This window comes from Eulemur rufifrons, chromosome 29 (genome assembly GCF_041146395.1).
Source record: "Eulemur rufifrons isolate Redbay chromosome 29, OSU_ERuf_1, whole genome shotgun sequence".
NCBI lineage: Eukaryota > Metazoa > Chordata > Mammalia > Primates > Lemuridae > Eulemur > Eulemur rufifrons.
The window spans coordinates 96,001,017-96,022,882 of NC_091011.1; the positions used below are offsets into that span (position 1 = coordinate 96,001,017).

The 21,866-nt window shown below is 54.0% G+C and overlaps 1 protein-coding gene across 7 annotated transcripts in view; it reads right to left on the reverse strand.

Annotated features, from left to right (window-relative positions):
* The window catches only part of PRKAG2 (protein kinase AMP-activated non-catalytic subunit gamma 2), a 251,486-nt gene extending 233,322 nt beyond the window's left edge, over positions 1–18,164 (reverse strand). For 3 of the 7 annotated variants that reach the window (XM_069461980.1, XM_069461979.1, XM_069461982.1), the window contains exon 1: positions 17,482–18,160. In XM_069461980.1, coding sequence (XP_069318081.1) covers positions 17,482–17,595 — 114 coding nt within the window. In that variant the 5' untranslated portion in view covers positions 17,596–18,160. Of the gene's footprint in view, positions 1–17,481 lie in introns of all 7 variants that reach the window. The other 4 variants (XM_069461975.1, XM_069461974.1, XM_069461977.1 and 1 more) reach the window with 3 other exon arrangements.
* Positions 18,165–21,866: the final 3,702 nt, after the last annotated feature.

Genomic DNA, 21,866 nt, shown 5'->3' on the forward strand with positions numbered 1-21,866 from the left:
ACTCCTGCCCTGAGGGAGGGGAGAGAAACGGAGTCACAGAGCCAAGACACTTGACAGGATCATGGCAAAAAGAAGGACATGTAGGAGCAGGGGACAGCCCCGCCCAGCCCATGTGGCTGCAGGTTCCATACTCCAGAGCTGAGGCTGGGAGTAGCCCACCCGCGCCACCATTCCCCCACATGTAACACTGTCCACGCACACCATCACCCTCCCCACATACCACCGTCCACACACACCATCACCATCCACACACACACACCATCACCCCCGTACACACCATACATGCGCACACACCATCTCACACACACACACACACACACACACACCATCCATGCACACACACCATCACCCCCCCCACACCACCATCCACACACGCCACCATCCACACACACCACCATGCACACACACTATCACCCCCACACGCACACCACCATCCACACACGCCACCATCCACACACGTCACCATCCACACACACCACCGTCCACACACACACACCACCGTCCACACACACACACCACCATCCACACACACTACCATCCACACACACCACCGTCCACACACACACATACACACTACCGTCCACACACACCACCATCCATGCACACACACCACCGTCCACACACACACACACCACCATCCACACACACCACCGTCCACACACACCACCATCCATGCACACACACCATCACCCACACACACCACCACCCACATGTACACACCCCACCGTCCACATACTCACAACACTGTCCACATACACCGCTGCCCCCACACACCACTGTGGACACTGAGATGTTCTTGCCAAGCAGAGACAGACGCCAGGCATATGGTGCACAGAAGGGAAGGCGGGCGGAGAACACGAGGGGAGCACTTGGGGGCAGAAACCAGAGGGAGGGACCTGGCCCAGAACCACGCCATGTAACTCCTGTGGAGGGAGACCTGTTTTCCTGCTTGCTTAAGTAGAAGTTATTGAGTTCCAGAAATACTTATTATACCCTGTCTTTATTACCAAAAGGATGCTTGCAACGCGGGTAGATAAACTATCTTAATAGAAGGAAAAACAGCAGCAATAGCAAAAGAATGAAAGACAGGGTCCTGAGTGGGGTTAATACACAAAAGCCCCCAAGTCCCACGTCCTTGCCACATACATGCCACACCTTCTGCTCTTGGGATTTCTCCAACAAATGAAGAAAGATGATTCCTTTAAAAATTATAATTCACTCAAGTGTGCTACATGCTAAGCTTTTCATGATGTCATTTAATTCTGTGACAACCTGCAGGTCAATATTCTTACTGCTATTTCACAAATGAAGCAACTTAGGTTCAGAAGCATCAAGGAGCTTGTCCAAGGCCACCCAGTTAGTGAGAGACGCAGCAGGAGGGAAGCAGGTCCCAGAGCCCCAGCTCCTCACCATGGCCTTTACAACGCCGCAGTGCTGAGGAGGCCAGCGCGGGTGTGGCCAGCCATGGCCTCCTGGGGAGGCATTTTCCCTTCCTCACTCCCCCCAGTTAGGATGTGGAGGGGAGTGAGACGACATCTTGCAGGGGAACAGGCATGGATTTTGCGGATGGCCACCCAGGCTCACGTGTTCAGCTCGCTCCTCACCAGCTATGCCCCTTGGGCAAACGACTCATCCTACCTGAGCCTCCGTTTCCCCGATTGTAACAATGGGGCAAACACAGGAACCTGGCAGGGGTGGTCATGGGCTCAATGACAAACATGTGGAAGAGGTGGGCCTGGTGCCAGCACCCAACACAGTGCTCAGTGGGCACCCAAGTCTGAGAAACACACAGACCAGCCACACAGCAGTGGCAACTCCACTAGAGTGTGGCTTGCCCCGCGTGTGCCACACCTGTGCCATGCCTGTACCTTGCTGGCCACTGTGGCCACCGCCAGGAAGAAAACTGGATCAGAAGGTGGGCCTTTCAAGCCTGGTGAAATCCAGCTCTAAGGAGACAAAATAAAGGAGCAGAAGAGACACAGGGCAGGAGACAGAAGAAAGTGTGAAAGGAGGAGAGAGCTTTATGTAAAAGGTGGTACAGTTTAGGGCTCCAAAGACACAAACCAGTGTAACTTTTGGAAGCAATATTAGAAAAAATCCTAGACCCATCAATTCTCAATTAGCTAAAGGCTGATCATTGCTGTAACAAATGCCCACTGTGGACTCAGGAGTGTGGTCAGCACACAGGGGCCACGAGACAAGTGAGTCCTGGGCCTGTCCTGGGACAAAAGAGTGGCAAACACGTAGCTACGGAAGATGGTGTGAGAGATCAGAGCCGGGAAGAGTCAGTGCTTTTTGCTGGGTGACATCCAGGACCTTTTTACTCCTGCTGGCTCCCAGATGCCAGACCACTGAGGACTGAGGTAAATGCTAGGGGACCGTGGTGTGAGGGGACGGTGGTGTGGGTGGGCTATGGCCAGCCTCAGTGCTGGAGTGTGGAAGCTATGCCCAAGGTGGGCCCATCAGAACTGTAAGTACCAAAACAAAGGGGAAAAAAAAGGCTTCAGACTAACATGACTATAACTAGTCCATAAAAATGGTTGGAAATAAACACCCTTCTCCCTTCCACGCATGTTCTCGGGTGCACGCCGCCTGCCAGCACCATCTGTCTGGTTCAGCACAGCGGTGCAGTGTGTGGGCTCAGGTGCCAGACGGCTCCGCTTGATGCCTGGCTGTGCCCCCCGCGGGGTGGGCTCTGCTGTGTAGATTTTCCCGTCTATAGGATGGGGCTCACGTGGCTGCTGTGGGGATGGGGACGCCTGAGCATGCTAAGGGGTGCTGGGTCAGGAATATCATCAGCTCCTGCTATGGCTGCCGCTGCTCCCCCTTTCCCTTCAAGTCTGACCTTGAATGTCATTTGAACCTCACTGGAGCACCGGAAGGTGGGCACTACCGTTCCTTCCACCTTCGATGCAATGCTGAACTGTTGTTTCCTGTCATGAGGAAGGAACGGGTTGGAGGAAATGAAGAATAGTAAGTCTTGCTCCTCTGGCTGTTCCCTAAGGGGTCCAGTGTGCCATGATGCGCCTCCCCCATGCCTCTTTGGGAATGAAGCACATCTTCCCTGGGCTGCTGGCAGTGCTGCTGGAAGACCACCTTCTGCCTTCTGCCAGCCCCCGGTGAGGACTGCCCACGCCGAGGGAGCACCTTGCCCCAAGGTCACAGCTTTCCCACAGACAGTGACTCTATCAACAACTGTCCCCAACCCTTAGTACAATCCAGAGCAACTTCGCAGCGTGGACTGAGGCCCTGGCTGAGAGCACGTGGCAGCTCAGCTCCTCCTTCCACCTCAGCCTGCTCCCTGCCCGCCCCCGGGCTGATCCCACACTCTCCTGCACTAAGGAACGTCTTGGTCAGAAGGCGGCTGAAGCTACTGGCTTCTTGTAGCTTCAAGAAATACGAGATTATATTTTTATTTATGTGTACCCTGGAACCGCCTGCCGTTTTCGGTATCCACATATCATAAAGATCTGTGCTCAGGGATTGGACTGCGTGGGCCTTGGTGGACAGGTGGCCCCAGAATATTTATTCTCAGGAGTCAAGGTGCTAACTCCCCAGGAGACCCCTGCTAGATGGCAAATGCCCCAAGGGGAAGAGCACAAAAACATACTAACCTGATAAATTGATCTGCAAGAATGCCAGCTGCTCATCACCTCTCCTATACTGTAATGTCGCAGCCCAGGAAACACACATTCTCCCGGGGCCTTCCCACCCGTCTTCGTGCACAGTGACCTACTGGGGTCCTGACAGGTCCATGGTAGAGGGACGTAAAGAGGCAGGCAAGACTCCAAAGGTCCTCAAGTCACCATGTTCTGCTTCTAGATAACGCTGGCCAGGGAAGATTTCTGTTCCCACTACCGCACCTCTCAGCGGCCCCCTCTACGACTTGGCCTTCAAGTTCCTGCCATGTGGACCTAAGGCCATTTCTATGCACTTGCAGTTAAAGGCTCAATACCTTCAGCCCTGGGGGCTCACACTGGCTTTCCCTCTGGGCTCAGGGGCTTGGCCTTGGACTATCTCATTGCAAATAAGGAGACCTGCCGAGCAAATTTATAAGTGTATTTAGCCAAAGCCTTACAAGGGATTAAAAAAGAATTCACATTCAAATGTACAATTAAGGAATCACTTCCCTTGAAGAGAATAAAATTATCTTAACCTGGGACCATTCCCAGAAAACCTGGGGTGGGATGGTGGCCACAGCTAAATTCTTACGGTGGTCCTCCCCAGGGGACATCCAACAAGGGAGGGAAAAATCAACCCTTCCAGAACACAGATATCTTGCTCTTTACCTGTGGCATCTCATTTTATGCCCCCCAAGTCCTGTGAGGAGGGGATTATTATCCACATTTTACAGGTGAGGAAACTGAGGCTGAGAGAGTGTCCATAAAGTGCCCGGGAGGACACAGAAAGCCAATGGTGGCACTAGGCTTGCAACCTTGGTCCCCGGCGCCCAAACTCATGCTCCCTCCACCACAGCCACCCATTCTCCTGCTCACACACAGGATTCTGCTCTTGAGAATCTGGTACAAGTGACAGCTGGGTCCATGCCTGTCCCCCAGCAGCCGGATGCTCATCCACCAACAGCACCTGGGGCTGCAGAGGTCCCTGGAAGTGGTGAGGCCCACGGTCTGGGCCAACAGTCCCCTCCCTCCTTGTTCCTGCTTCAAATTGTATGTCAATGGAGGTGCCCGACCAGTCTCCAATCACAGGACCACCATGCCATCTAAACGGCTCTTGGCAGATTTATGGCGCTATTGCCAGTCAATTAGCCTGAGCAAAGGCCAAGTAACTTTCCCAGGTAGGAGATGAAAGAAAAAACAACTAACAATAATGTTCCTAAAATTTGCCATTTTAAAAAATTTTATTTATTTTTATTTTTTTAGAGACATGGTCTCTCTCCATTGCCCAGGCAGGAGCACAGTGGTGAAATCATACCTCACTGCAGCCTCGAACTCGTGGGCTCAAGCGATCCTACTGCCTTGGCCTCCAGAGTACCTGGGACTACAGGCGTGAGCCACCACACCCGGCCAAATTTGCCCTTTTATTGAACCAACAACACATGATTTGTCTGAACCTTTTTTCTTTGGGATAGGTGGCTCCCCTAAATCGATTTGTAAATAATCGATTTCACCCAGATTTTTCTAAATCAGTTCACGGAGTTAAACTAAGCATTTCATTCCCAAAGACTGCCACGTGGTTTTCCCTCCCACTCTGCTAATTTGGCTTCTGCATTTTCTTACCATCATCATCATCAACGCTAAGGTCGGCTGTGTGGGAGGCGGCTTCCTGGGGCTGGGATGTGACAAGGTATAGACACAAGCCATCCTTAAAGGATCTATGGTTTAATTAAGGAGACAGGCTGGACACATCAAAAGAAAAACAATAAGATGCAGAAAGAGGTGGTGTAGTGGGTGCAGGGCTGTGGCTCCCAGACCCCCGGTGCAGGGCGTATTGCTGGCCACCGGCGCTGAGCTGAGGCTGCCCTCTGCAGAAGGATCTGCATCACCTAGGTGCACATCCCCTCCCTGGGGACGGCGTAGGAGTACAAAGGCCTGGCCCCCTCTCCCCAATCTGGGACAACTCTAAAGGGCCACCCCAGTTCCAGAATGTTCCAGGGGGCCAACTGGGGCCTGTGTTGTGAGTGCTTCACAGCCCAACTCCTCCCTCTGCCCAGTCCGGCTTGCTTTCCTTCTCCACCACTGAAGGCCCAAAGCTGGAGGCACAGAATCTTGGCTGAGAATCACCTGCAGGTGAAGGGTACGAAGATCATTCCAGGGGTAGAGCACCATTTAACGAGAACACAACGAGATACGTCCATCTGACTTTAGCTGTATTTGATCACAGTAAGTTCTCCGCCCGCAGTCCACGCCTACAGAACTCTGACTCGAGCCTTTCCTGAAAACCGATGTTGCCACCTCTGGCAAAGACAGAGGAAAGCGGTGGTGGAGGACGGAGCCTGGGGCCTGGGTCTGTGCTCAACACGGCCCACAGCCCTTGCTTTGAACCAGTGCAAAACAGCACTGCTTTGGCGTGGCTTCCTGATCTCTGGCAGAGAGCCACGGGCCAGGGAGATGGGACTGACCTGTGGCCATGACATTGGCCTGCCAGAAACAGTCTCCTCTCTCCCCCACATTCCTCCAGTGGAAACCCCGAGGTTGAAACCTTGCTCTGCCGCTGGCAGCAATGTGACTTTGGCGGTTGCTTCACCTCTCTTAACCTCCTTGCTGTACAGCAGTCCAGGAGGCAGCTTCCATCCCCTCTGGCTCCCAGGGGCCACCACACGTCCTCTGGGCCACTGCCACACCTGGCGGCACCCAGCAGGCCCAGTATGGATGTCACCTGGCCAGGTTCCTTCCCTAGGCCACCTCAGTGTCACTGCCTGACATTTCCCTCTGTCTCTGAGCCGAGAATATTCTGTTACCTGTGCCCCAAGGTCATTTCAGAAATCTCAAAATACACTTAACAAGCAAAGCAGAGTGGTGAGGGGACAAGGAACCTCTCTGTTCTCCGGATACTGGCTGCTCCCCAGGGGCGGAATATCTCCCGGGACACTCACTCATCCTCAGCAGCAGAAACGGGAGGGTTCCGGTGACACTATCAAAAACCCAGCTTTGGAAGGACCTGGCTTCGCCAACTCTCTATGTGCCCCTCACGCCTCTCGAAAGCCACTGTCCCTGTGACAAAGTTCTGTTTCCTGCAGTCACAGAGCTCCACCCAAATGGAGATCTAGATTCCAACCCTTTTTTAATGTATATATATTACATATTGTACATATTACACAAAATATATCATTTAAATGAGATATAATTTGGTACTATTAATTATACAATACATTAATGTGTATGTAAGCAGATCTAGAGAGCTTAACTGACTGGTCCATCTCTGGTCCCTGGGCTCATGACCTTGCAATGTGACCTTGAGCCCTTCCCACGCTCTGTCCCTTGCATCTGAGCCGTGTGACTGGCTACAGCCAGTGGCTTGACAAGCCCTTGTGCTTCAGGCTTGCCCTCTTGCTGCTGCCTGGACTGCCTGCTGGACACACGGCCCAGCTGTCCCCTTGGCCCAGCTGGCGTGCAGCAACCAGGCAAGGGGCAGACATGTGAGCAGGCCGTCCTGGGCCCCTGCCCCAGCCGAACCTCCAGCTGACTGCAGAGCTCAGTCGAGCCAGCCTGGGCCACAAACACTTCTCAGCTGACCTAGAGAACTGTGAGAAAGAATAACCGTTCATCGTTACAGGTCACTTTGTTTTGGTGTTTTGGCAGCAGCAGTGAACTGACAGGGTGACAGCGCACCCGAGGCTCAGCTTTCTGGGGGGGGGGGACCACGCCCATCCTGGTCACAGTGACGCCTTGTGCCTTGCACCGTGCCTGGCACACCCCAGGCTTCTGGTTAATGTCGGATAACTCAGAAGAAGCCCCCCGGACACCTGACAGAAGAGCCACCAGGATTTCCTGAGTCCTGGCTTAGTGTTGATTCCAGTAGCCAGTCATTTAAAAATAACAACAAAACATGAGAAAGATGAGCCAGAGAGCGGACCTATGAAAGCATGGAAGACAGATTATTCATTTCTGAGATGCGAAGAGTAAAGAATAACCTTCAATGACCTTCATCTAAAAAGGGGCCAAAGAAAGAGTACGAAGGCCTGATCCCCCAGGACAGACCCCCGGAAGGCAGCAGTGTTTCCGTCTGCTGTGTGCCCACCACGTGCGGCATCTGTCTGGCCCGGCCATCCGTCCTGACGTGCCTGTCCTACCCCCAAACGGCCTGGGCTGTTCACGGGCATCTAGGCCAGGGCTGAGCAGAGATGCCAAAACCCAACCACGACACAACAGAGGTTTTTCCTGACAGGTAGGGCGAGAATGGCTGTGAGCGTTAGATGGCCTAAATTCTTTTTCTACAATAAGGGTAACACGACTCATAACAGCAGTAGTGATACCTCGCTGGATTATTTAGAGACAAAAAGAGAGGGCTCATACAAAAGCACACATCTGGCAGACGGCAAGTGCTCCATCAATATTAGCTAAATCTGATGACAATGTGCCACCCTGGCGGTACCTGATAATCAATAACATTGAACAGCCATCACCGCCGAGAATGCAACTCGCCATCAAGCAGAGCCTGAACTGCGCAGAGGAACGGCGCTCTCGGGGGCGCTGACTGCACACTACGCTGCAGAGGAGAATGGGGTGGAGGGAGCATTAGCTTCACGCCCTCGACCCCAGGGCTGTCCGCATGGCTGATGCTGTGCGCAGGGGAGAGCCAGGCAGAAGGTCCCACAGACAAACAGCTGCTTGGAGCCCGCCTGCCATCTTCTGGAAGCTGAGCGGGTGACAGAGCAGGATCCCTCCCCACCTCTCTGCTCCCATGGCTGCAGGACGCGGAGTCTCCGTGGCTACACACGAGGGAAGAGCAGGGCCAAGGGAGGTGCCATGGCGAGAGAGCAGCCTGGGCCCTGGAGCTGCCACCCCAGCCTCCACCACGTCCTCAGTTCTCTCCCAGCCCCTGCACTACGACGTCCAGCAAGGAGGGGAGGGGATGGCAGGGAAGACCCGGATCTCGGGAGGAGGAATGCAGTCAAGGAGCTGGGACAGTGGAAAGCAGTGACCCCTTCCTGCGGCCCTGGCCCACTCTTCAGGCCATGCTGTGGTGACCTCCCCTCGGCGTTATCCGAACGGAGACTGCTGCCCCGGCTACGCTTAGATTAGGCTCCTGAGGCTGCCGTCACACAGCACCACACACTGGGGGCCTAAACCGGCAGAATGTTTTCCCTCCTAGCCCTGGGGGCCGGAAGCGTGAGACCACGGCATTTGCAGGGCCATGCTCGCTCTGGAAGCTCCAGGGAAGGGTCCGTCCTTGCCTCGCCCACCTCTGGTTGCCCCACGTTCCGTGGCCTGCGGTGGCATCGCTCCAACCTCTGCCTCTGTGTTCACCTCTGCCTGCGTGTCCAGATTTCCCTCTTCTTATAAGGACACCAGGCATTTGTATAAGGCCCACCCTAATGACCTCATCTTAATTTACATCTTCATTACATTTGCAATTCACAGGTACCAGGTGGGGGATATAAAACTTCAACATATTTTTTTGGAGAATGTAATTCAACCCGTAACACTGTTCATCTTTGTACCCTCAACACCTAGCACAGGGCCTGGAAAATAGACCTCAATGAGCGACCGTCCCTAGTCCCAGCACTAACCCTGCCTAACCATAAACACAATTCTTGGCAATTCTTCAGCTCTCCATTTCTTTATTTACAAATTGAAAAGTTTGTGCCCTATTTTCTAAAACTCTCCCCTCACCCTGTTGCATCCTTCCTGTCCACCTCCCCGGCACAAACGGAGGTCACCGCAGTGCTGCCCACCCGGCTGGGCTCCCCGCCGCAGGAGGACGGCAGGGCTGCAGGACTTCCCGCAGCGAGGACGGGGCCGCGGCCTTGTGGACAAGAGGCGGGAGCCCTGGGGTTAGGAGGGCAAACTGGTCTTTGTTGTACATTCATCAGCAACTTCGCTGCCAGGGCAGAGTATATCAAAACACAGAGGCCCTGGCAGAAGCCCCAAAGCCGGGGTGATACCCGATTGGTCTGTGACAAGCCATGGGCTGGCAGAGAGGGCTTCCTGTCAACAGGAAGTAAAGGATGGAGATTACATTATTTTCAAAGTAGGTAGTGGAAGAAAGAGATGAGTGAGATTCCAATTAACCATTGCAAGGCAGGGTTAAAACAAACAGTCCAACCCGAGGTTCCTTCTTCCTCTCTGGCTAGGCACAGGCAGTTAACACGCAACCGTTTCCTTGGGTCTGGTCGCACGGGCTGTGTGTGCAGCGGGCGGCAGAAGGTCTCCCGAGCATTCCCGTGGTTGAGCCCGAGGGACACAGCTTCCCACTCAGGTGGCTCCTCTGCTCCTTTTAAAGCAAGCCACGGTTAATGGACCAAGCAAATTCAGGACCCTGTTTCAATTCGGCAGCTCAGCACTTTATTGGCCTTTGTTTGTCTCCCATCTTAAAAGACATCAAAATTATGCAGTCGTCAAGATGGGCTGGTCCACTCTCTTGGAAGGGCCAGGAGACGGCGTTGTTCCGTGTGTGAGCGTGTTCACCATGCACGTTCTGGTCGAGGGGCGGGAGGGAGGGTGGAGCACGGAGGCAGCCGGATTCCCACCCAGCTCTTCATGGGGTCCGTGGCTGCACTCAACAACTTAGAAGCTCCATGAAAGTAAAAAGATTCCTAGAAACAGAAAGTCCTCGGCAGTGAGCCGAATACATCAAAATGAGAGAAGTAAAAGAAAACAAATAGTCAAGAAACAGCATCATTTAAAAGTACATTTATTTTTCTGAAGGTTTTAGAAGACACAAACTGATTTAAAAGTTACATAAATGAAGTCTGAGCCAACGAGGAGGCGTTAGCAAATAAAAAGTGCTTCCAAATGATTTCTTCAGTCAATCTAGTGCTCAGCACAGTCAACATTGCAAACCCTGAGTGAAGACTGATGATATAGTTTTGCCAGGCTTTATTGAAGGAGGGTGGTTTGAAGAAAACAGGCAGAGAAAGATGCTTGTGAAGCACTGAGAACCCTAAAAGTGTGTGATGTGTGAAAAGATGCAATATTGAACCCACAAACTATGTGAGCTGCTGCTTCTGTTATGCAACCTCAGTGCTAGAGCCGTCCTTTCGGTGAAATACTGATCCAGGATTTCAATATTTGCACTTGTCATTAGGCTACCCTGCAGTATTTAGGACCTCATTTATAGGACGATCTTGAAACTCTCCACAAACAGGGGCCAGGACAGAGCGGGAGTAGGGTGAGGGGTGGTGGCCAGACAAGAGTGAAGGTGCAGACCTCACTTCCACCATGGTTACCCATGCAGTCCACCACGGAACAGTGAAGGCGCTTTCCTCAGTTGGGCCATCTGTAAAGTGGGGATAAGAGGATGAGACAAGGAATTCAGCGCCAGGGTGACACCCCTGCCACTGAACATGCAATTCTGCAGGTCCTGGAGCTGGGCCTGCTCTACACCACTCCCCTTGTGCACTGCCTGGCGCAGGTCCCTGCTCCCCCCGAGCAGTACGGTCTTCGAGGAAGGGGAATCCCACGTCCACGCTCCAGCTGTCCGTTCCCTCCGTGGGCCCAGCAGGGGACTGTGCCCAGCCCCTGCTCGGGGGGCCATCTGGTCAGCCATCTCACAGCCAGGACGAGGGCTTTGCCATAAATAACCCCTGGAGCCACAGGACAGTTCTGGGGGCTCCCTCACCGAGTAGCCTGGCTACCCAAGGCCCTGATGTCATGCTTCGGACCCTGTAAGAGATTGTGCTCAGGGCATCCAAGAGCCACTGAAAGGCTGAGTCAAGAAACCTTCCAGTGGGGCCTGTCAGGCCCCTCCAACTCCCGGGCTACTCTGGCTGGAGGCCGATCTAGGTGTTCATCGTTATTTGGAAGCCAGAAATATCCTGCCATTGTTGAACAGCCAGTAGCCAAGGCTATCTCTTCACAGCAACAGCTGAGAAAATGCAGACAGACAGGTAGTTGATGGACAGACAGACAGAAGGAATAACGCCTGGGGGCAGAAGGAATGGATGGGTTTTACACCAGCGAAGCTGGAAGCCAATTTTTTTTAAACGGCAGCAGGCATAAGAGTCACCTGGAGAACTTAATGGAAACGCAGATGCTTGGATCCCACCCTTAGAGGTTCTGACTCAGTAGGTCTGCTGAGAGTCAGGATTTAACATTTTATTTTATTTATTTATTTATTTTTTGAGACAGAGTCACGCTCTGTTGCCTGGGCTAGAGTGCCATGGCATCAGCCTAGCTCACAGCAACCTCAAACTCCTGGGCTCAAGCAATTCTTCTGCCTCAGCCTCCCGAGTAGCTGGGACTACAGGCATGCACCACCATGCCCGGCTAATTTTTCTATATACATATTTTTAGCTGTCCATATAATTTCTTTCTATTTTTAGTAGAGACGGGGTCTTGGTCTTGCTCAGGCTGGTCTCGAACTCCTGACCTCAAGCGATCCTCCCGCCTCGGCCTCCCAGAGTGCCAGGATTACAGGGGTGAGCCATCACGCCCGGCCAGGATTTTACATTTTAAACAAATACTGGGTGGTTCTACTTAAGCTGGTCCAGTAACTACACTTTGAAAAACACTGCCCTAAACCTTAACCCAACAAATCTTGCTTGTGGTGGCACAACTTGACCAAGGTTAGGGTTAAAGGCCAAGGTCAAGGTCAAAGATGACACCTCCATTTTCCTGTGGCCAAGATTTTAATCCAGGGTGTTTCGGTGGTGTGAGGGTAGAGCGAGCTGTCCTCGATGGCTCCTCCAGCCCCTGGGGCAGGAGGTAGCTCCTGGGGTGCCGCAGCGCGGCTCATCTGGCTGGACAGAGGCTGCCAGCAGAAGCGGGGTGCGAAGTTCCCAGGTCCATCATGGGCAAGGAGGGTGCCAGGCCTCGGGCAGCGTGAGGCTTCCCTCAAGGCTACGCAGCAGAAGGCATCATGAGCCACGGGCCCGCCCAAGTCGTGCCTGCGCAACCTTCTGTGACTGGCCAGCTGCTTCTTGGCTCTATTTTTAGCCTGTCTCCCATGACTGTGAAGGTGTCTGGAGCACCTCTCCCAAGGAGGCCGGGCACGTGTTCCCTCTGTCAGAAAAGCCCTGCTCAGCAGGTAATAGCTGAGGTCCCCCAGCCTGCCTCAGTGTCCCCACAAGCTCCGGCCTGGGGTCCTTCTCACCGCAGCTCTCCCTCCGCTGAGCCTCCTGCTCTGTCCCTGACTGGTAAACCCATGATGTGCCAGCCAACAGTCACTGATTAAAGTACATGGATTTCAGCGTTAATACCAATGCTGCTCTTTCTTAGACAAAAAGGAGAAAGAACATGCTTGTTCCCAAAGTTCTGGCAGAACGCCACTCACAGCTATACTTCCACTGAATCATCTTCTAAAACCATTCCCACCACCTCTGTTATCATCCCTGCTCTACATGAGGCACGGAGGCTCAGAGCAGAGCTAAGGCTGGATGCCAATAGGCCACTTATTTATTTATTTTTGAGACAGAGTCTCTCTCTGTCACCCTGGGTAGAGTGCAATGGTGTCATCATAGCTCACTGCAACCTCAAACTCCTGGGCTCAAACTATCCTCCTGCAAGTAGCTGGGACTACAGGTGTGCACCACTGCACCTGGCTAATTTTTTCTATTTTTTGTTGAGATGCGGTTTCACTCTTGCTCAGGCTGGTCGAACTCCTGACCTCAAGCGATCCTCCCACCTCAGCCTCCCAAGAGAGCTAGGATTACAGGCATGAGCCACTGCGCCTGGCCTCACTCACTACTTTTAAAGGCCAGTGTAACCTCAGGAAGGAATCAGCTCTCAGTTTTTCCTCGTCCTCTCCTTTGGGTCCTCCCTTCTCCTCCAACAAGCGCTCACAGTATGCCCACTGTCTGAGAAAGAGGCTGAAATCAACCAAGGCCACATCCTCGATAGGCCTAGGGCCATCTTCCCTTCCCCAGGAAAGGAAAATTCACTTTATAGATTACTTGGTACTTCTGGGTCTCCATCACCTGCTACTACCCATCGACCCAAGGGTGTCCCCTAAAATGGATTCCCCCTTTCTAGTGCCCCAAGACCCACAGGGGCTACTGGCAGGAAGCGGGGAAGACAGTTAAAGATACTCAGAGCCCGAGAGAAGGAGTCGGCAGTGATTCCCCCTCACACACACACTGGGCTACGGTTCTGCTTATGCACTAGATACGGGTGCAGGCTGATGTCCCGAAAGAAACTCGATCCAATGCAACAAAGAGACAAGCTGCTTGGACCCTAGGGACCCCAGGAGGCCTCATCACCCCCAACACTGCTGGATGCCACCAAATGACCCCACTCACAGGACTGCCAGGGCCACAGTGTCTTTCAGGAGCATCTTCTTAGAATCCAAAACATCCTAGGAAACGGCATTCCCTGGACACCGCGAACCTCTGATGTGGGCGGATGGATGTGCTGCCCTGGCTCCGCCACGCCAGGGCTCCGACAGTGCCCACCGTTTCCCCCCAGACCAGCCCCTCATACCAGATATCTCCAGATCAGTTCCTGCCAACTCACCCCATGTCCCCCTGCCATGAACCGGACACGGAGGCTCAACACCCTTCCTTCTTGTGTCCCGTATCTGCCTTCTCCGCTTTTTTCTCATTGTCACCGCAGTTCAGGCCCTAGACCCTCATCCCTGGAATTTTGCCAAAGCATCTGAGTTGGCTTCCCCCACACAGGCCGTCTTCCCCTCACTCCGCTTCGCACACCTGCCCAGGTGCGTTCGCCCAGGTGCATTCTCCGGAAGCGTTTTCATCACCTTTAATGCCTTCTTAGTTCAGGTCCCCGCCCCCCAAAAAATGAAGCCCAGACAAGGACTTAGGTTCAGCACTTCATCCCAAGGAGTTCCAGTGAGAGAATGGGGAAAGTGAGGCGAGAACTGGCCAGGAAAGTCAGGAAGGGACATTAATCAGTGGGCCACCACTGTGGGCAATAAGGGCTCAACCCTGCGATGGACCCCGAGTCACCCTGCAGAGCCCATGTCAGATCTGCCCTGCCAAGGAATGGGGAGGCTGGGCTACCCTACCAAGTACACCCCTCCTGGGGTGAGGGCTGCCCCAAAGGGCACAATCCAGCACTTCCAGGTGTCCCTGCACTTCCAGGTGTCCCTGCACTAGGCTGAGCAAGCTGCCAGGGTCTGATAGGGTTCCTCTGGGCAGAGAGGAAGACATAGTGAGAAGCTATTCACCAAGGCCGCAGGTTCGCTCAGGCAGAGCCCTGGCCTCCAAGGACAGGCCAGCAACGGTGCCACCATGGCTTCTCCCTGCCTGTGGAAGGAAGTCCTCAGGCTCTGAGCCTGGCTATCAAGGCAGGGTTGCCAGGCCAGACACAGGACACAGTTAAACTGGGTTTTCACGTAAACAATGATCATTTTTTAGTACAAGTATATCCCAAATATTGCATGGGACATACTTGTGCTAAAAATTATTTGTTGTTTACCTGGAATTCAAACTTAACTGAGCATCCTGTATTTTTATTGCTACATCTGGCAACCCTGCTTCAGAGGCCTGCTCAGTCCGGTCCTCAAACCCCTTTCTCCATGAGAAGCAGCTCTTCACTGGGAGCAGCTGTCCAAGCCCCTGACTCTGTGGGGCCACAGGGTGCTCAAGCCTGTTCCCTGCTGGGAGCAGCATCGCCACTGCTCCCGCACGTCTCTCCTGCCTACCATGTCTGGGTCCAAAGTCTCTCTGAACACATCACTCCCTTCTCTCACCTCTAAAAGCAGGTGCTGCCTGCACTGGTCATCCTCTGACCAGGGTCACTTGCTAGCATTTGTTTGAAAGCCTTATTTTCCCAGCTCGGTTTAACTCTCACCTTGCCTGGCACAATGATCAACAGGTAATTACTATTTGGCAGATAAGGGACCCGTTGGTCCCACCAGCAACAGCAAACCCTGTGAGGACTTAGACTGAGTCCCTCTCCTCCACCCACCCCACACCAGATCTCACCACAACCAGAGCGCTGGGCACACGGGCACACTCGGGTAGCAGCTGTGGAACAATCGAATGAACACTACTCGGTAAGGGCTGGATCACGCCAAGAATGCTGAAAAAGCTGCCAAAGTCACCACTAGCAGCAAGAAGGGTGGTCCGAGTATCCCAACTATTACGTGGTTTTTCAGTGTTCACAGCTTGGACTCTAAATCCTTTTTCCGGTTTGGGATTTTGTCTTCCACCGCCACTGGCACCGCCCACATGAGCACGCCCACACACGCGGCGTTTGGGACCGGCCTCACCATTTGGCCTTAACACAAAATGGCCTGTCCACAAGACAATGTCCTGTTCTTTTTATTCTCTCTCTGTCTCTGTCTCTATTTTTTAAATTAGGTGCTCTGGTGCATGTGTAATAGCCATACATCTATACCACATTTTAAATTTGTAAAGACCTTCCCATGAATTATTTTAAACATCCCTGTAAAGCAGGCAAAATGGGCATTATTTTCTACACCTGACAAATGGGACAACTGAGTGGTTAAATGGCTCGCTTCAGTGACCACTGTCAAAAAGAGGTGTACAGTAGCAATGTCTAACTTTTAACTTACAAATACGGTTTTAAAATGTCTTACATGACTGATATAAACAGGAATATTTTGTTTCCAAATAGAATGCTTATTCTTGCATGTTTGGCCATCACGATGGTGGCCACACAACAGCCAGGGGTTCAGTCACCTGCCCCGGAGCTCCCCAGGCCACCAAGAGGTGGCCCAGGTGCCACTTCAGGCTGCTCCCCCGCAGGTGTCTGGGGCTCATGCCCTGGACTCTACCTTGTCATCCAAATGTTACACGCATGTGAACCTGGGGGAAAACCTAAAAGGCAGAGCTGCACTCAGCAAACACGGAGGAAAGTGCCCCTGCAGGATTCGCAGTGGAAAGTTAGCGGCCAGGCACTGCCATCCCAGCTGTCGGGCAGGATTAGCTTTAATGAGGTGTCCAGGCAGCCCTCAGAGGAGGGTGGACTCACTGCGCACTCCCATGCTGCCCCAAGACCGCCATCCGGGACAGAGAACAAAATAACATTCTCCACGGAGCGTGTGTGTGTGTGTGTGTGTGTGTGTACAAACATTTACTTGGTGGGTTGAGGCGGAGGGTGTGACCCAGCTCGGGGCTCCCTTCGGATAAAGGTCCTATCACCCGACCTAAGAGGAAGCGAGGACAAGCGGAGGACAAGCGACTGGGGGCTACCTGGGCAGGCCACCCGAAGGGAGGGCTCACGACCCGGCCCGCTGCTCTCTCTGGACAAAGTCAAGCCGCAGACCCATCGAAGTCGCCAAAGTCCAGCGCATGCCGCCGCGTGGCCGGGGCTGAAGTCGGCGCAGCCCTGCACGGGTTAGGGAACCCCCAGCCCCCAAATACTACTGGGGGGCGGGCGAAAAGGAACGGCTGCAGAGGAACCCCGTCCCGGGCCCAGAAACACCCCGAGGGAAATTGGGGTGGGGAGGTCCGCTTGAGGGAGCAGCTACACAGCCCCCCACACTGCTGCTGTCCCCACCTACCGCCCCTCCCCTCCGTCCCCTGCAGCCGTGCTGGGACTCCACCTCCCCGGAGCGCAGTCCACACCGTCCTTTTTCAGCAAAACAACACAGCGCGCCGCCCAGAGCACCCGCACCCGGCGGGATCCCGGGCCACGCCCAGCCGCCCATCGGCCGCACCCGGTCCGGAGCGCGCCGCGCGCCCCGCGCCCCCTCGCGTCCGCGTCCGCCCAGCCCCCGCCCCGCACGGCCCTGAGCCCCCACACACGCTGCAGGGGAGCGAGATCGAGCCCCGGCTCGGCAGCCCGGCTCCAGCCTGCCCCTCCACCCACCCGAGCCGCCGAAGTGACAGGAGGGGCACGCACGGCGCGCGGGGCGTCCCCGTTAACCGCTTCGGCTCCGGGGCCGGAACGCCGCAAGGGCCGGAGCCGGGACGGCGGGGCTGGGACTCACCGGAATGTGCACTCGCAGCGAACGCCTCTTCTGGCTGGGATTTTTCTTGCTGCCGTTCCCGCCAGGGCTGGAAACATCTTTCTTCTTCTTGGTGTCCATGGCCGCGCTTCCCATAACTCTAAGCAGAAGTTAATTCCGGGTGACTCGTCCCTGGGATTCGGTCCTCGCCTTCCGTCCCCAGCCGCTGCTGTCGGACTGGAGCCGCGTGCTCTGTGTTACTGTCCTTCTCCCTGAAGACACTCGTGGGCACTTCCGCGGGCGGGAGGGTGGAGCAGGTAGCTCGAGTCCGCGCGCCCCTACGGAGTCATCCGATGCGGACTCCGCCAGCTCCGCTCCTGGTCTGCGCTCGCCTGGTTACGCGTGGCCGAGGTCTCCTGCTGGGTGACAAAGTTTTCTTCCTTTTGCAAAGCGAAGCAACATTTCCACGCTCTCGGCTCCTCCCACAGATTCCCAGAGATAATCTGCAAGGCAGGTGCAATTAAAACCCGTAATTCAGAGAACCTGCCTCCGATGCCTGTGGCCGAGTGGAGCCTCGGCGACAGAGGGACCGTTCGTACATAAATATAATCCTCGGCCGCAGAATAAATCAGCCCGGAGCCGGGAACGAGGTCCGTCCTCCTTTCGGGGCGAGGAGGCGGGGGGAAGAGGAGGCGCAAGGCGAGCACTCTTCGCAATTGGGCTGTCGCCAGCCGCGAGCACACGCTCTGGCGGCGGCTGGCTGCCCTTGCGGGGAGGGGGCGCCGGGAGCCCCGCGGGCCGAGCCGGGCAGTGCGCCCTCTCCTCGCCCCCCGCCGCGCTGCGGCCTGGGGGACGGCGAGGGGCCCGTGAGGGGCCGGGCCTGGCACCGACGCAGGCTCGCGGGGCGCCGCGCGCTGGAAGGCGGCGCGCCTGGAACAGGAAGTGCGCGGCGTGCGGCGCCGCGGCCCGCTCCCCGCCAACAACGCCGCCCGGGTCGCCGCGCACTGCCCGCTGCGGCCGCGCCCGGGCTGCGCTCGCTCGGAGCCGCTTTCTGATCCATGTCGTGGCCCACTGTCCGTTCTTGCCCGACCCCCTAAACACGCACACGCACCCCGCCCACCGCAGACCCGGCGGCGGTGGAAATCCCGGTTTCTGTGGACTGCTGGGTGGCCAGCACGTGCTTCGCAGAACACCGTGGCCCCGGGGGTCCCGCCCCGCCCAGAAAGCGGTCTGTGACGCTGGGTGAGTGCGGGCTTTTCACCCACCCCCGCCCCCAAATCTGGCTTTTTTCAGGTTCATCAAGAGTTGCGCAGTGGATCCGCGGTAAGTGCGTGTCCCCACGCTGCGGAGCACTCAGGGTTCCTAAGACTGCGGAGAGACCTGGGTGAAGGAGAGGGCCCGAAAACCCGAGCGAGGGCTCCACGTGCTGCCGAGGCACTTTTGAGCCGCCAGTACTGGATCTGGCACCGCCCCGTGTCCGGGGCTCCTAGGGGGTTGCAGGGAGGGAGGTGGTGTGGCCCCACCCCCCATGCTTCCGGTGATGGCTCACCTTGGCACCTGGGTTGGAAGTAGGGCGAGTGCTGGGTCCGGGGTTGCTTCCCCTCCTGCTCTAGTTTCTGAGGATGTGGTGACCCCAGAGGCTACCTAAGCTACCGGAATGATGAGTCAGCTCAGCTGCTGCTGTAATCAGTAATGCAGGGAGGGCACCACACAAGGAACACGACTGGGTCGCTTTGGAGACACGGCGGGGTGGGGGGGACCAATGGGGAGATGGCCTTAACTCCTCTTCAAGTGTGTGCTCTGGCCCTGTTCTCTTCTCAGGAGGCGTGGTTAGCCCACTGTAGGGAACATCCCCAGGGAAAGCGCATGCCTCCCTCCGTCCCCCAGAAGAGAGAAGCAACCCTGTTTCAGCCATCTTTCCCTGTCCCTTTTCCAGCCCACGTTCCAGCAGTTTGTGCAAAATCCCTGCAGTTTGGTGGTTCCTTGGTTCACAGGCTGGGTTAATATTCTTCCTCCTCCTTCTCCCCTGCTCTGTAATCCAGAACCAAGCCAGACTGGACGGTCTCCCAGTCCCAGAGCGGTGCCTGGCAGGGGCAGATGCTCTGGGGGGCCCTGTCTGGGTTCAGTAACCAAGTAGCCATCCTGGCCCCACAGGTGTGGGATTTCTTGGTCTTTCCTGGCTGGCTCTTAGTTAGAGGATTTATTCCACAAAATGTTCAAAACGCTGGTGAGAAAGAGAGAAAGGTAGGCCTTTAGCCTATGTCATGTAAGTTTAAAGGATGAAGGAAGCCCACTCTCACCCACTAAAAATTACTCTCCATTGTTATTTGTGTCATTTCTTTAGCTTACAATTTTAATCCTTGTCAAAATGATGATTATGATGATTTACCAGGGTGCATAAATCACTCCATTTGATGAGAAGTGGCTTTGAAAGGAGAGATGAGGTCAGAGGGGAGCAAGGTGGTGGTAGGGCAGGAAGTCTGGGCAGAGCCCTGGGCAGGGTCCTTGGGGAGAGGTCAGGAGGGGGCCACAGTGTTACTTCTCATACTAAATGTTTGCTCTATGGGGCAGTTTTTAGCAATTGTTATAATGTGTGCTTTTATCAATTGATTTGCATAAATATGTAAAATCATTCATCAATAAATTAAATTTGTTCTCTGAGTTCATTTTGTTAGAGTGCAGACTTTAGTGCCTTCCAAATTAAACATTTTATTGTATTGCCTGCGTTTAAAGAAGCTTTTAAATTTTTTGGCCCTTGTGATGAGCTATAGAGATAGATATATAGATATATGTTTTTGTCTGCACTTCCTGGCCCATAACTCCCGTAGCCCTTGTTACAGTCTTTTGTTATAATGTTGGGGTGCTTTAGGTCTCAAAAGAGGCCTCAGAAAACAGAATCTCTCTCCCTGACCTTCCCCTGCCCTCCTTTCACCAACCCAAGACAAGACTCTTCTTCCCCTGCCTTTCTGACTGTGGATCATAAGACCCTCCGAGCAGAAGGGGTCCTGCCCCATACCTAGGAGGAAGGAGCACTGCGCAGAGAGGCCAAGAAGAGTCTGAACAGAAAGGCCTGCTGGGTGTCCCCACTCAGCCTATTAGTGTTAGATCACACCCTTTTCATCCTGTCACCTTTCTACTCGGTGGCCAGTCATGCCTGTCCAGGGAAGTCTCTATAGAAAGCCCAAAGGACAGGATTCAGGAAGCTTCCAGATAGCCAAACACATGGAGGTTCCTGGGGGTGGCGCCTCCCTTCCCCCTGTACATCTCTTAACTGGTTAACGTAAGTTTCCCCGAGTTCTGTGAGCTGCTCTAGCAAATTAATGGAACCCAAAGGCGGGGGATGCATAAACCCCAATTTATAGCTAGTTGGCCAGAAGGCACCAGAGGCCCCAACTTGTGACTGGCGTCTGCAGTGGAGGGAACATCCTTGGGGACTGAGCCCTCAACCTGTGGGATCTGACGCTATCTCCAGGTAGATAGTCAAAATTGAATTGGAGGACACCCCGCTGGTGTCTGCTGCAGAATTGATTGCTTGCCTGGTATCGGGGAGAAACCCAGCTCCTTTGGTCATGGAAGTGTTCTGTGTTGATGATTGTTGTAGGTGTGAGAGCAGAGGAAAAACAATCAGAGTCCTGTATGTTAATGCTTCTGAAATCTGGGTGATTCTTATGAATGATGTCAGAAGAAACTCACTGGCCATTTTTTCCTCTAAAATGATGTTAATAAATTGATCATGTATCTTCTGATCAGTGAAGTCGTAGAATGGAGGGAACATAGCAATTGTCTTGCTTTGGGGCACTTTCTGAAAACCCGCATCTTCCCTTCCACCTTGGCGAGCACATCGGTATTTTAGCCGGTAGCTAAATGTGGCGTGCCCGGGCAATGTTGCCCATGCGATGACCCCTGACATACATTGTTTCTGAATGCCTACCTCTGACCTCCTTCTCAAAACGAGTGCAATAAGATCTGTGCTGAACAAAATATCAAGAGTTTAACTAAAGATAGTACAGCACTGCTACTGATCCTGTCTTCATGTAAAATTCTCGTTTTTAGAAAAATACTGCATTAAAATGTTATTTCCCTTGATGTCTTGAGTTTTGGGCACCCCCTTAAATTTTGTGTCCAAGGCCAGCACCGCATTCCCCCTCACCTGCTGATGGCAGGATGAGAAAGAACCTGACCAGGACCGCAGGCCGAGGTGGGGACCACCTCAAATACCCCGGGAGGAATACTTGGGCCCACCCCGATGCTGCCACTCACAAGCCGTGTGACCATGGGCAAAAGTTACTCAGTTTCCCCATGTGTAGGAGAAACAGAATGGTCTTTAGAATATTTCTAAGCCCTCTTTAATGGGGGCTTGTATTTTACCCTGATTATATTTTGTATGTCTTTATAATTTTAGTGCTTTAGTTATTTTCTGTCGAATT